Raw genomic sequence first — 15,132 nt, forward strand, 5'->3', positions numbered from 1 at the left:
GGAGCGGGCGCGCGCGGGGGGCGGGGCGGGCGCGCGGCCCTGCCCCCGGCGGCCATGGCCCTTCCCGGCATTCCCTATGAGCGGCGGCTGCTCATCATGGCGGACCCGAGAGACAAGGCGCTGCAGGACTACCGCAAGAAGCTGCTGGAGCACAAGGAGATCGACGGCCGTCTCAAGGAGTGTGAGTGCCGTCCTGGCGGCCGCCGTCCTGGGGGATCGGCGCTGCTGAGCGCCCGGAGAGCCCTGAGGGAAGACGGTGGCTGCCGTGCTGCTGTCCGCGCTTCGTCACGGGCCTGGCCGGGCCCCGCGGGCAGCGCCGGCGGCCGCGCTGAGGGGAGGGCGGGCGGGACCGGGCCGGAGCGCTGCCGGTCGCGGGGTCAGGGCGTCGTGTGGCGGCTCCAGCAATGTGGCTGTTTTACTGTCCCCTTGGAGAGCCCCGTGGGGCGCTCCGGGCCCTGGGGACTCCCGTGCGCTGGGGCGGCTGGGGGGCGTCAGGCCGGGCCGCTCTTTCCTCAGCCATTTCCCCCGCGAGGATGTTCTGTCAGCCTTTTCCTCTTATAAGTGTTTTCTGTAATATCGTTCAGGCAGTACCACGAATGACAGAACCCGAGAGAATGGCAGGAAGATGTGCCAGGGGAGGTTTAGGTTGGACATTAGGAAAAGGTTCTTCACCCAGAGGGTGCTGGACACTGGAACAGGCTCCCCAGGGAGGTGTCACGGCCCCAAGCTTGACAGTGTTCAAGAAGAGACTGGACAACACCCTCAGACACACGGTGTGAACTGTGGGGTGTCCTGTGCAGAGACAGGAGTTGAACTCCATGATCCTTGTGGGTCCCTTCCAACTCAGGACGTTCTATGATTCTATAAGTATCAGTGCTGTACAGAGGCAGTGGTACATTGAATTTAAGCTTTTTAAATTCTGGATTAGCTTTTTATAATCATCTGTAGAGTGTTTTCACTGATAAGAGAGCAGGCTCTGGAGCTGCTGAGCTCCTGGTACTAAAAAATTGTCATATGACTTTTTATTAGATAAGATCAATAGTTTCTCTCCGGTGGTTTAGAAAGCTTAAATTTCCATTCTGTCTCTATGACGTAGCGTATACTATTGTCTAATTACATCTCTCTCTTTTATCTTGGCAAAAAGAATAGTCAGCTGCCCCTAGTGTAAATATTTACTGCATAAAATACTATCAAGAATTCAACTTTTAATAAATACATTTAGTTCTCCATTCTATGTACAAGTACAGCAAGACACAGTGTGATGGGGTGGACTGTAAACAACATGGTTATTGACATAAATTACTGGTATGTTATTACAGTCAGATGTATTGTGGTTGTGGAGATGTTGTGCTTGCAGGAGGGTGACTCACTGGGGGTGCAGGTCTCCCACTGCCTGCCTCTACCTTCTGCCTTTTTGCTGGTAAGAGGCCTGGTCTTGACTTCTTGTTGTATTGAAAGTTAGCAAAATTCTTTGTTTCTTTCCTTTTCTAGTAAGGGAACAGCTGAAGGAGCTCACCAAGCAATATGAAAAATCAGAAAATGATCTCAAGGCCTTGCAGAGTGTTGGGCAGGTATGTCACAGAAACAGAGTCATAGCAACCTGTGGCGCTGGTTGGCAGTGAACCTGCCTAGAAGCAGCATTTAAGTCCGTTTTTGATATGGAGAAAGAGTAAGCGGGAATAGGACAGCTAACAGAAATGGGGGCCTTACCTTCATGAGCAGACACACCAAGCAAATGGGCTAGAGAGGTTTTCTGTGTTTGTCCTGCTTGACAGAAATGTGTTAAAGAAATAAAAGTGCTGGCAAACAGCATGAAGCAGGAGAAAAAATTTCAAAGTTGATGGTTATTTTCCATGTCCCCAAACATGTTAAATGTTGTTTTGCAATGGTAATTTTATCTGTAGGCTAATACTGCATTTATTTGTTTGCAGATTGTTGGTGAGGTTCTTAAGCAGCTAACAGAAGAGAAATGTAAGTACGCTGCGCTGTTACATTCCTTAAAATCTTAAACATAAGCTTTTGTAGTTATAATCTGGCTAAAGATTTGGGGGGGAAGAATTAGAGGATCAGTGGCTGAGTATTGGCAGAAAAATATAGTGGTTATTTCAGAAGCATCATTGAGACCAGTGAATCAAGTAAATTTGAGGTTTTTTTCCTTTGATCTTTTCTCTCCAGTCATTGTGAAGGCTACAAATGGACCAAGATACGTGGTTGGCTGTCGGCGCCAGGTAGCTGATCTATGTGAATGGTCATTAAAGTTTTGCTTTAGTCTTAAATATTAGCATTGCTTTTGATAAACTGGGTTCTTAGTGGGATTGTTTTCTTTAAGGTTTATATGGCTGTTTTATACCGGTATCTGCTTGCCCTCTCCCTTTGTAGCTGGTAGTTGTGTAACTTCCTCGTAAAGACAAAGCAGTCCAGAACATTCTGGGAACCTTGCATGTGTTTTATTTGTTTCATTAATTTGAAGTTCTGTCTGATTTTGAACTCTCTGAAGATTAATCATGACTGTAAAAAGAAATCAACAGTGTAAAGTCTCCGTTGCTGTGTTGTGAACACTGTCATAGTGCTGAGCTTTAGATTTAATGTTATATAGCCATATACCTTTATGTATTTTTTTTCTAATGCTTTTGCACTCCAATAAATAATTTTGGTAGGCAAAGCCCCTGTTCTAGACACTTGAGAGGCTTTTATTTGTTCTTAATGATCTTAAAAAAAGCCTTGTAACTTCTAGTCCACAAGACAACAACTTTTTTACCTACACCAAATTCTTATACCAGTTAGGCACTTTAATACAGGACCTTGCTCATAGCATGATCCATCTTTTGCTGTAGTCAGCAAGAACCACTAACAGGTACTTTTTGCTAGATCCCTTGTATTTTTGTATAAAAATAAAAAGCAGACATGGTTTAAAAACTGCTTGTTGGTTGAGTGCTGAATGTGACCCACTTACAGTAGTTAAAACATGTAGATTGGCTGTTTCTTACCAAAGCTGCCTATTAAGTAGGAACCGCAATGCTTAGTGAATGTGTTCTGCAACTGCAGAGCCATTGGGGAGCAAAAGTGAATCTCTGCTTAGGTTTTGTTATGTTCACCCCTGACTTTGGCAAGTGGAAACAAAGGAGAATATGTATGAAATGTGAAATCTTAAGGTGTCTCTGAACAGAGAATAGTGACCCCAGGAAAGGATTATGTATCCTGAGGAGGCAACAGCATATTATGTAGTTGTTTTAATGCGCAAGTGTAAGATCTTTTAACAGCTGTCACCTCTCAGTGCATCTTGAACTGATTCCTTTATGGTGAAGAAAAGTAACCGCAATTGAGCTTTAAACACATCATGATTGTAGCATGTTCTCCTGTGTGAAATATGGAAATTCCTGCAGTTAAAGGAGCACAAGTGTAGTATTGATGTTGGAGGTGCTTTCTGAAGAGAAACATCTTCTTTACAGAATTTTGAACTGTTACTGGTTCTGTGTAAAGAAAGAAAATATTTACAAGACTAACATGCAAATGTTTTGCATGATCTAAGCTTAAGGCTTGTACGTGGAAGTTCAGTTGAAGAACAGCGTAATGGAACTCCAACATCCAAAAGTTAACCAGCTCTATTTAGGTGATTCATTCATAATAGTGTTGTTGTGGCTGCAGGAGCCAAGAGGCAACGAGCAAGTGGAAGAGCGGGAGCCTGCTATAATTTAAGAAGAGGGGTGAGGGGGGTTTCTGGCTGTCAGGAATTCCTGGTGAAGGCCCACAATTAACAATACTGAGCAGTGAGCAGAGCTCAGGCAACAAGTATTTTCCTCTGGCATTGACTCTGTCAACAGATTGAATATTTTTCAGTAAGGATGGACCTTATCTCCTCCTTTTAGAGACAAACTATTTGGGAAATGGGGGTACTAGTGTGTTAGTTCACACAGTATATATACATATACCCATGACTTTCCTCAAGCATACTGATGTGGTGTGTTTTACTTGCTTAAAAAATCTGCAAGAATTGCTAGTATTTCAATAGTCCTAAAATGCATAATTTTAAGCTTTATCCCTTTCAAGATATTAGAGTGCAAACTCACTATTTTCTTTTCCCAGAATGAACAAAATATTTTTCTGGTACCTGAGTGTGCTTAATTCCACGTCAGGGCATGTGAGGTGGTCTTGAGGTTCTGTGTTGGAACAGAGATAAATGCTAAGGAATAAGTTGTGCTTGGATGAGTCAGGTATTGCAGCACTTACTTTTGAGTTTATTCTTGAGTAAAAACACTCAAGGATCTTTTAAGATCAAAGATTTGATACCAAAGGCAAAAAACCCCATATCCACGATTGTTCTCAAAGTGTCAAAATATCAAGGAAAATAATTCCCCGTGGAATATTTCAGACTAGAAGAGCTAGTATTTGATCGTAGTCCTTGTGGCTGTGCTGCGCTGCTGAGGAATGGGAGCAACGCTGTGTAAATTGAAACAAAATTCTGTGTTTCCTAAGGAATTAAAAATCAAGTGGTTTCTCTTTATTTTCTTCTCACTGCAGAATAACTTAAATCTACTGGGCAATGATGAATCTGATAGAATTTCAAGCTTTTACAGATTTGTTAAGATTAGGCAGCTAGAAAGAGGCCTTGTTAGTGACCCCAATGAGGGAGGAATGACAGTTTGATCCTAAACGCTACTGGAGACTAAAAAATCCACATGGGCAAGGGGCCTTCTAAATCCCCCAGTGGGGTGATGGGAAGCTTCAGGCAGTGCTTGCAAACAGTTGGCGAAATCCCTGTTGCTCAGATGCCGTGTCAGTAAAGCTCAGAATAAATAGGCTTCGTATTCTTCAAATGTGGATTGAGTATCTCTTTTTAAAAAAGAAAAGAAAAGAAAGAAGAAATTAGAGTGGTGAGGTGATCTCTATGATCGTTGTTCAAAGTTGTGTTGTGCGAGAGGTAAGACTGTTCTCCTAGAGCAGATTTCTTAAAAAAAAAAAGGTGAGAAATGCAAATTAGTAGCTTTATCCCAGCAGAAGTTGGCAGAATGTACTGGAATAGGATTGCTAATGTGTTCAAAAACCTCATAAAAACAGAGTAAGCAGACAAAAACTGCTGAGGCAGATGATTAGGGCATCTGAGGTAAATGATAGCAAAAGAATAACAGCAACTGGAACTGGCTGACTTTGAAGATGGGAGGATACAACTTGGTATGTGAAAATGTGCAAATGATAGAAGACTTGGAGAAAATAGGTTAGGAACATCTAGTCGGCCTTTCTGGCAGTGCAAAAATGAGAAGGCCACTGAGTAAAAGGGTGGGAAGTGCAGACTCAAACGGGCAGGCTGCTCTGGGAGGATTGTGCGCTTGTTCTGAAACAGCTGGCTCTGTCCTGTGTCGAGCAGGGGGGAGGATTAGATATCTCAGTAATGCAGTCAGAACAAAGAAACAAAACTCTCTAGAAAATAGTACTTATTTTCAAATAGTGAGCCAGCTTTTTCCCAGTTTAAGCATTCCCAAAAATGGCATTGAGGGGGATACAGTGCTTGGCATGTAGCTCAGCAGCCTTATTTTTTCTTGTGTGTGATTGAGCAAAGAGTGCAAACTCCAGTAAACACCTTGGCTAACACCAGACATCGTTGTGGAGTGTGGTTCTAATAGAAATGCCTTCTTTGTGACTAGCTCGACAAAAGTAAGCTGAAGCCGGGGACAAGAGTTGCTCTGGATATGACCACTCTGACGATCATGAGGTAGGTTTCTGCTCTACAGCTGCTCTTCTGCTCATCACGTAAAGGGGGAAAAATAGTGATCTGAGTGGCTTACACAAAGGTTTGAGTAATGGGTTCTGTAATATTTTGTACATGTGTTCTGTAAGGAGAATAACTTCATGGGAAGACTTACATGTTTATTACATATGGTTTAAAAATAAATCGATTGTTCTTTAAAAACATAATTCAGCTACAACTCAGAACTTTCAGCATTTTTTTTAAGCTTTTTTTTATTTGGTTTAGAACTTGAATCAAGTTTTCTAGACTTGGAGTTTATTTCATTTTTCCAAAAAACACACTTGCCTTGTTATCAAGGTGGGAGGAGAAGAAACCATTTTCATACTTGCCCTAAAATGTATTGCAATAACTTTGTAAGTGTGTCCTCACGATGACAAATGCCTGCTCTTAACTCTTTATTCCAGGTATTTGCCAAGGGAAGTGGATCCTTTGGTTTATAATATGTCTCACGAAGATCCAGGCGATGTTTCCTATTCTGAGATCGGAGGGTTGTCAGAACAAATCAGAGAGCTGCGAGAGGTATCCAGTATCTCAATAACACTTTATTGAATTATGGGATGTGTTCTGACTGTAGTTTTTCAGTGCAAAAATATCTTATCGATGTCATGAACTATCCTGAGACAAGCTGTTTGAGGATCGTATCAGATCAGTGCTTTCCGTGTTTCATTATCTTAGACTACATTTTCTGTCCTGGAAGATAATTTCTGAAGTATTTAAATGTTTTCCGGCTTTGCAGTTGTCTTTGTGGCAAACAGCAACGTGACTGCAGGGTGCTGGTGTGTTCACACTGAAATAATCCTGTTAGTTTGGGCATCGCTGCTGCAGGCTGTGCGAGCCTGCCCAGGAATGCGGGCGTTTGGAGATGAGCTCGTGCTGCTGTGAGCCAGCTGACTGTAACAGAGATTGATTGTGTGCTGTGCACGCACCTTGCAGCAGCAGAGAAAGGTTATTCTATCACCAAAGCCCAGTTTTCAAACTGGTTATATCTTATCTCGACTGTTATGGAAGTTTGGATTGAGATTCAAATGAAGAAAAACCCCTAAATAAAAGGTTTTGACCGTTTAGGCTAAGGGAGTGCCATGAAGTCAAGTGGGAGGGCATAGTTAGGATTGACAACCAACAAACCAAACTTGAATTTTGCACAAAAACTGCTAGAATCGCTCTGCATGGCGGTATTAGTACAATAGCAAAACATGGTTTGAGCAAAGAGTGTCAAGAGAAATGAGTCATTGTGGAACTGAAGTCTGAACAACAAGGGCAGGATTGTGGATCGATCCGTTGGATCAATCTGACATCTTCTTACTTAACCATGTCTCATACAAAATATGCTGCACAGATAAATAAGAATACAGGTATCTGGAAAACAGGCTGGCAAGTGTATCATGAGCTTCCTGTCTCTTCACAGGTAATAGAATTGCCGCTTACAAACCCTGAATTATTCCAGCGTGTGGGGATTATACCTCCAAAAGGCTGCTTGCTCTATGGCCCCCCTGGTGAGTCTCGTGAAAGGATAACAAATGCGTACTTGTCGCTCTCAGACCTTGTTTGCTCCTTTCATTTTCTTTTGGTTTTTTTGAAGTCACTAGCATGCAATGTTGGGTTACTAGTTAAACAGCTTCAATCTCTTGTCTGTCCAGGTACAGGGAAGACCCTTTTGGCAAGAGCTGTTGCCAGCCAGCTTGACTGCAACTTCCTAAAGGTACTGGAACTTTACTCTTGCACTCATGCGCATGTGCTCTATCTGTTTGCACTGCTGTCTCTTCACTTGTGTCTTTTTGCCTTTCAAAAGGTGGTGTCGAGTTCGATAGTGGACAAGTACATTGGAGAAAGTGCTCGACTGATCCGAGAGATGTTCAATTATGCCAGAGATCATCAGCCATGTATCATTTTCATGGATGAGATAGATGCCATTGGTAAGACTCATGGCCTGGAGGATGGCAGAGGCTCCTTTTAACGCTGAAATTAGTTATAATCCACCATTTGTCTTCTCAAAGGAGAGTGTGCGTGTGTGTTTGTTCAGAAAGAACATAATGGGACAGGTAGTTCAGCTTCCTCCTGGAGCTGTTAGAGCTGGCTTAGAACCATACCTGCTTGTATCAAAAATATTTATATGAAAAAGCATTCTAAAATGTCTGCATTTAACTCTTTAAACACACCACTTTTCCCCATTTTTAAAGGGATACCTAATTGTCTTTAGACTTAGTATTATATGGAGGAAAATATAAAGTAGGATAACTGAAGAGTTTGGTTTGCTGCAGGTGGTCGGCGTTTTTCTGAAGGCACCTCAGCTGATAGAGAAATTCAGAGGACTCTGATGGAGGTGAGTGGCTAAGCCCCGACTGTGCACTGTACAGTCTACATTAAATAATGATGCAGATGTGGATCTTTACACTACGGCTTGGTAGAACTTTTTTGGAGTTAATAATCTTAGGCTAAAAATAAACTCGATGATGGTTTTACAAAAGTCAGCTGCACATCCGGATAACTCAGCCATGAATTCAACTTAAAGACTAATTGAAAGAATCTTGAAAATTGCTAATATTATTTGGGATATTTTCTCACTGTCACTTGACTTTGCTGCTCCTTACTGCATTTTCTTGAGGGTTTGGAGGGCCCCGTCTTTCTTAAGAAAGTGGAGTTTGTTTCTTTTAGTCCCAAAGAGACTTACTCTAGAAACCCTTAGAACAGTTACAGGTCAATTTTTCAAAACTAGGAGAAGTCGTTGTATTTCTTAGTTTCTGTGCTAAGTGCTCTGGTAAACCAGGTTGTGTGTTGAGAATTTTAAAACCACTGGTGACAATTAAGAATTCCGAAGCTAATGGGAAGCTTCATTGGCCTACGTTTGCAAACCGTTTGCACTGTTCAGAAGAATGTGTCTGCCTTACATAAAGAATTAAATCATTGTGATCAAAGAGCAAGTACTTGAGTCTTCACAATGAAACATCTTCCTATGTGTGTATTAGTATTCTAGAGGCTGCTCTGCGAGTCTAATTTGAATATCCTGGACTTAGTGCAATACAATAAAAATGTGTCAGCCAACCGTGGGCTCCTTTAGTACTCGCACTGTTTTCATTGCCTCGTTGTTTTAGCCAAATCTTTCACATTTGAGCTCTGCTTTGCTCAATAACTTTTTCTCTGGGCAAAGCATTTTCAGTGTCTCTCTTAAGCTCTCTTTCATTGCTTATAGATTATGCAGGGAGCTGTGGTTTTTCATTAGAAGGCCTGCAGCATTTTTTCTGATTTATCTGTACTGCTTTTTACATCTTGGTGAAAATACGGAGAAAATAAGTGCAGGAGACTGCATGAGGAAAGTTTTGGGTTGTTTAAAAAAACATACTTCTGTTTTCTGTTAGTTATTGAATCAGATGGATGGATTTGATACTCTGCACAGAGTTAAAATGATCATGGCGACTAACAGACCAGACACACTGGATCCTGCACTTCTGCGGCCTGGAAGACTGGATAGAAAAATCCGTGAGTTACTACTTCACAGTGGCTGAAAGGAGGAGGAAATTATCAATATGAATTGAATTGTGATTTTCTGATTTTATTAAAGCTGTAATTTTTTCTAGATATTGATCTACCAAATGAACAAGCCAGATTAGACATTTTGAAGATTCATGCAGGTCCTATCACTAAACATGGTGAAATAGGTAAGTAGGAAGCTACTTGGATATCCTTCCTACTTCTGTTTGTGAAGTTGGGAGGAGAGTGAGTTGTTATGATGACTCTGCCATTCTGACCCTTACACTGGCGACACAACTTCCTCTCTCTCAGAATTCTGCTCTTTTTATTTTTAATGCGTCCTCAATGAGTTGTTGCCAAGTCTTCCTTTGCAAGGAAAACACAATATAAACTCTTGGAGCACAGTTTTAAACTGGAAAATCAATGTGATTCCGATCAGGTAGTTTCCTGTTTCTAAAGGAATAGCTCAATCCAAGTAAATGACATTTTCATTAGCTCCCCTAAAGAAAGAAAAATTGCTACTGCAGAAGTCTGAAAACAATAGAGAGTCTTTGAAAGTCATGGAGAGACTTACTGTGGCGTTTGGAGATGGTGTAATGAAAATCTCATTGCCCGAAACGTTTGTTTTGTTTAGTGGTGTAGAGTGTTCTCTGCAGAGCGTAATGGGGAGAAGTATCTACCAGATAAAATGAGGCAGGTTTATTTAATGACAGTGTTACTCCAAGCTGACCAGAGTCATAGTTTCACAGAGACACTTCACAGCTTTCCTCAAGAAAACCGTGATTTGCCTTTAAAATGACGTTGGCTGCCTTTTATTTCACTAAGGCCCCACAGTTCCCAGCCCCGTGCCGCCCACCCCCGCCTCTTTGCTGACACGAGCTATTCACGAAGCACAATCTGGATGGTGGAACTGATCTCGTTCACCATCTGGCTGCATAAACAGCTGCAGCTCAGGAGCAGGAATGAGCTGGGGGAGGGCCGGAGGGATGAGGATTGCCTTTCTTAGCAGCAGCGTTGGCTTAAGCATGCACGCACGCGAGTATAGTCTAAGATAAAGAAGCTCCAAAGCAAATCATGAACCTGAGGTAAAGCTCTTCATCCTTTCTCTTGTATCTTCGGGCACTGGCGTGGAGGCAGGGTAGGATGATTTCTTTACACCATTTAGCAAGGTGAGCTGTCAGATGGGTACTCGCTAAATTTCTGAACGTGTTGTGGGAAGATTGTGATGCTCTGCTTTGAGACTGACAGGAATTCCCGAACTTACTGGCAAGATGAGGTGTGAATTGCATCAAAATCCTGAGATACTGACCTGTGCCAGGTTCCAACGTGAGATTCTCCAGCTCTGGTACTGGAGCCAGCCGAAGACTTTAAACCTCCAAGCCTTGTGATGTTTGACATGACTTAGTCCCCTCACTACCCTCTAATTACGGGGAGACTTGTTCATAGCACACTGTGCTACCTGGAATTAAAATACAGTTAAAGAATTTCTAATCTCTAGGGCTTTTTGGATAAAAACTAGCAGTTCAAATGTTTTGAATTTCATACAGAAGGTAAACTGTTTTGAAAAGTTTTGCTGAAAGTTGATAATTTTTTTTAATAAGCCTTGCAAAAAATCAGAAATTGCTTGGAGGCTCAACAGATGCAGCATTTAGAAACTCTGACTATAGCCACCTTTTTAGTAAATGTATGTACATTAAAAAATCAAGCTTATTATTTCAAGACATTCAATGCCTTTAGTAGATGCATTTGTTATAAAGGGACTGAGTTACGATCACTTGGAGATAAGTATTCTGGTTTTTTACGTCATTTAAATAATGATAACAACATCGCCTTGCTGGAGCTTTTCTTAAATTTCATGTTGATGCTTGTAACCACAAGTTAGTAACTTTGGGATATAATTATATAATATGAACCTTTTGGCTGCAATATGTTTCTGCTTTAATTAAAGGGGTAATAACAGCTGAAGATTTCAGTTAATTTAATTTAACAGTCTAGTGGACAGCTATCTATTTGCACTGAAATTAAATAGTTTCTTTGTTATCTGGGTACATATTTCATTGGCATCCGTAACGGGAAGTGTGAATTGATTTCTAATTGGCATTTGTGTTTTACAACTAGATTATGAAGCAATTGTGAAGCTTTCAGATGGCTTTAACGGAGCAGACTTGAGAAACGTCTGTACCGAAGCAGGTATTTTCTTAACTCTTAATTTTGACGTGCTAAGTCTTGGTGAATGCTAAACACTTGAGCTGTTTTCTGATACTTTTGTCAGTGGATTAAAACCACAAGGTCAAAAATGTTCTGCTGGAACACAGCACTTGTTCACCGCTGGCTCGATTTTTCATGTTCCTTAAGGGCTGGATAGCCTTTAATTAATGGAAATGTTAGGAGCAAAATGCCAGAACAGTTGCATATTTCACAGTGTGTCACATGTGTCCAGCAGCAGCGTGGTGATAAGCCCTGAAGCTTTGACAGAACAACTTGAACAAAATCTTTTATTTCTTACAAGTATCCTTATGACCTTTAGAGTTATGCAGAGCTTAATTCTTGTCATCCTCCCTCTGAGGTTACAGACAAGTCTCTTAGAAAGTCCATAGATAAATGGGTTCAGCACCATGAGAGGAAAAACTAGCCATGCTATTTCTGAGCTAGAGCTGGCCCCTAAGCACTTACTGTCTGAGTATTGTGACATGTCATGCTATTTCAGAAGAAATACATTCCAGAAACAGCAGTGATACCCATTTTTCTTCTTTTTGCAGAGAATCCAAGTCTCCTAATACCAGGATGACTGGAGAGCTACTACTTTTGCATGCTTTTTCCACATGATAAATTCATTGCATGCTTAGGGTTTGCCTACATGGAAAGGCTGAGTAACACAGTAACGAAACAGTTGTAGTTTAAAACAAGTTATACATTTCTTAGTGATCACCTAGTTCAGGAAGACGTTGTTGAAGTTCACTCCTCTTCCCAACATCCGGGAGTTGCATGTAACAGTCTACATGCAGGCAGCATAACGTGGATCTGTTTCCACTTCAGTTTGAGTGAATCTTTGTGTTTCAGTCTTCTCAGTATTGTTGCTGCAAGGAGCACCAGTTGATTCTTGCTGTTGAATTATTCTTTGCAGGTATGTTTGCAATCCGTGCCGATCATGACTTTGTAGTTCAGGAAGACTTCATGAAGGCTGTTAGAAAAGTGGCTGATTCTAAGAAGCTGGAGTCCAAGCTTGACTACAAACCTGTTTAAATTAACGATACAATTAGTGATTGACTCTACACCTCATACTGGGTTAATGTATAAAAAAAAAAAGAGAAATAATGTACCTCTTGATTATTATTGTAAGGTGTTTGTGTAACATGTAGCTAGTAATTTGGTAACACTAGTTGCAAGTTGGCTACAGAAGTGCATTTTCTGTACAATTCTGAAATACAATATTCATTGCAGTCCAGACTAAGTAAAATGTGTGGAGATGCGTTCTCTTAGCAGTTACAGTGTGAAGTTATAAATGTGCCTGAATGGGTTAGCAGACTTTAAGAAAGTCGGTTTGTTTCTTGACTTTTTTATATCAGTAAATTGTCCTACCCCAAACAGTTTATGAATAAAACTTGTTTAAATCTGCCTATCCTGGTGCACCTTCTCTGTGACTCTTGAAAAGAGATAAATTATGTGTTTTCAGTATTTGAGGAGCAACTTTTCTCTGGTGTAAGGATTTCATTGGAGTCCTTTGCTTTTCATACTAATTGGAGACAACATTTCCCTCAGAAGAGGGCAAGTGGTATTTATTCCTTTGCTGTTGAAGTCCAGGAAGAGCCTTCAGCTGAACTAGCCTTTAATTATTGCAAGAAGTAAACAAGCCTTTTAAAATCTTTGCTGTCTTCCTGTGTGCTAGGACAACTCCTATCCTGAATGCCACTTATAAACAAATGCATCTAAGTGGAGGTGGAGAAACTGATAGCAATTTGGTATGTAAGAGTTTTGATGACAACTTTTGGGGTGGTGAGGGACATGGGCGAGATGGATTTCCTTTCCAAGTTGCCATTTCAGCCGCTCTATAGAGACAGGAACTGTACAATGTATTATACTTTGAACCTGTGCTGCTTTAGACAGCCGAAGTGATTTACCTAATGCTTGTGGAGCTCTGGATGGGGCTTACAAGGTTGGAAATTGGTTGCCCTTGTGCTCCTTGGGAGTTGACTGCTGCAGCTGGAGTAATCACTGAAACAAATAAAAACAAAGGCAAAGGTGTTGGTGCTTTTAGGGGCATCTGTCACTATGCCTTATTTTTATTTTCTAATTGGTTCCACTCCCTCGCAGATTGACTGCACTGTGCAGCTTACCTAAATGTCAAACTGGCACAGTAGACTTCTGGCTACTTCTAATTATCCTAATTGGATTACTCTAGGCATGCTCAGCTGACAGACAAGTATATTAGATTAACTCTACATCTGCCAGGAAACACACCACTAGACAGCACCTTCCTGGCAGTTTCAATAGCCATGATTGTTATTTCTTTACCTGTTTTGTCTCATAGTTATGGGGAATGTGAGGTGTAAAACAGTTACAACAGGACAAGCAACGATATTTTGATGTTTATATGGCTAATAGTTGTTACAGACCTTTTTACTGTACAAAAACTTCCTCTTGTGATTGTGTCAGGAGTGTAAAGATGCAAACCTCAGTTTTAGTTTACAGTAACACCCTTTTGAGTGCAGCTCGTACAGAGCTGCTCGGTCTGGGTGCTACAGCCTGTGTGCTTAGAACAATTAGAAAACTTCGGGAAAAGACAGTTTCTGAGCACTACAGTGATGTTAACAGTGAACTGAACTGCTGCCTTTACTTACCTTGGAGTAGGGTAAAAGGTGGCAAACCGTTTTCTGAAGCCCTGGGGGTGGTTAAAACTCATTTTTGAAGTTTGGGCTATAAGCGAAGGCTACTGAAACTTGTCCCGCTTCCTATTGTTGATGCCAGCTGGAGGTGGGAGCTGCAGTTTTACTGTTGCTTTCTCCTTTGCTGTTTAATTTTCCATCTTTCACCAAAAGGAAATGGCAGTGCTGAAAGGATGGTTGCTGAAATGTGATTGTCAAAGATTTCTCAAGAGGGAAATGAGCCAAACATTTAAATAGTTTGGGGTGATGTCTTAGAGTCCAGCAGAGCATGGGACCAGGGAACCTGAAAAAGTGGAAAAATAGGTTCCTGCTGCAAGACTGGTGTGTCAGAGGGTGTCTCCCATGTGCAAAGAGGAGCTGCTTGAAAATGGTCAAGAGAGGTTCTCGTCCCCTTCTACTCTGCCCTGGTGAGACCACATCTGGAATATTGTGTCCAGCTCTGGGCCCTCAGTTCCAGAAGGACAGGGAACTGCTGGATAGAGTCCAGCGCAACAAAGATGCTGAAGGGAGTGGAGCATCTCCCGTGTGAGGAAAGGCTGAGGGAGCTGGGGCTCTGGAGCTGGAGAAGACTGATGGGCAACCTCATTCATGGTTATAAATATGTAAATGGTGAGCGTCCAAAGGATGGAGCCAGGCTCTTCTCGGTGACAACCAATGATAGGACAAGGGGCAATGGGTACAAACTGGAACACAAGAGGTTCCACTTAAATTTGAGAAGAAACTTCCTCATGGTGAGGGTGGCAGAGCCTGGCCCAGGCTGCCCAGGGAGGTTGTGGAGTCTCCTTCTCTGCAGCCATTCAAACCCGCCTGGACACCTTCCTGTGGAACCTCAGCTGGGTGTTCCTGCTCCATGGGGGGATTGCACTGGATGAGCTTTCCAGGTCCCTTCCAATCCCTTAATTTCTGTGATGCTGTGACTCCATTTGTGGCGTCAGCCAAAATTTGAGGCAGGCAACGTCTTTCTGATTTCTGCTTGCCAAAATGGAAGCAGTTTGATCTGCGTGTGAGGAGAAAGACACTACAAGCAAAGGCAGGGTGAGA

The 15,132-nt window shown here is 41.9% G+C and overlaps 1 protein-coding gene across 1 annotated transcript; it reads left to right on the top strand.

The window, feature by feature from the left end:
* The first annotated feature begins 34 nt into the window (after positions 1-34).
* Positions 35-12,827, top strand: PSMC6 (proteasome 26S subunit, ATPase 6). The gene is made up of 14 exons (XM_065839555.1): positions 35-181; positions 1,492-1,571; positions 1,932-1,971; positions 2,176-2,228; positions 5,640-5,707; positions 6,148-6,262; positions 7,149-7,236; positions 7,381-7,442; positions 7,533-7,656; positions 8,002-8,063; positions 9,097-9,217; positions 9,316-9,396; positions 11,327-11,398; positions 12,333-12,827. Exons 1-14 carry the CDS (start codon positions 55-57, stop codon positions 12,449-12,451), a joined length of 1,212 nt encoding a protein of 403 aa, XP_065695627.1. The 5' UTR covers positions 35-54; the 3' UTR covers positions 12,452-12,827.
* Positions 12,828-15,132: the final 2,305 nt, after the last annotated feature.

The sequence above is a fragment of the Patagioenas fasciata genome, chromosome 5 (genome assembly GCF_037038585.1).
Source record: "Patagioenas fasciata isolate bPatFas1 chromosome 5, bPatFas1.hap1, whole genome shotgun sequence".
NCBI classification, from domain to species: Eukaryota; Metazoa; Chordata; class Aves; order Columbiformes; family Columbidae; genus Patagioenas; species Patagioenas fasciata.

Bases quoted from the DNA above. Each gene is read 5' to 3' on its own strand.
- PSMC6 (XM_065839555.1), top strand. From the start codon at position 55: ATGGCCCTTCCCGGCATTCCCTATGAGCGGCGGCTGCTCATCATGGCG. The intron at 6,263-7,148 runs GTATCCAGTATC...GTCTCTTCACAG, and splicing joins AAATCAGAGAGCTGCGAGAG to GTAATAGAATTGCCGCTTAC. The intron at 8,064-9,096 runs GTGAGTGGCTAA...GTTTTCTGTTAG, and splicing joins TTCAGAGGACTCTGATGGAG to TTATTGAATCAGATGGATGG.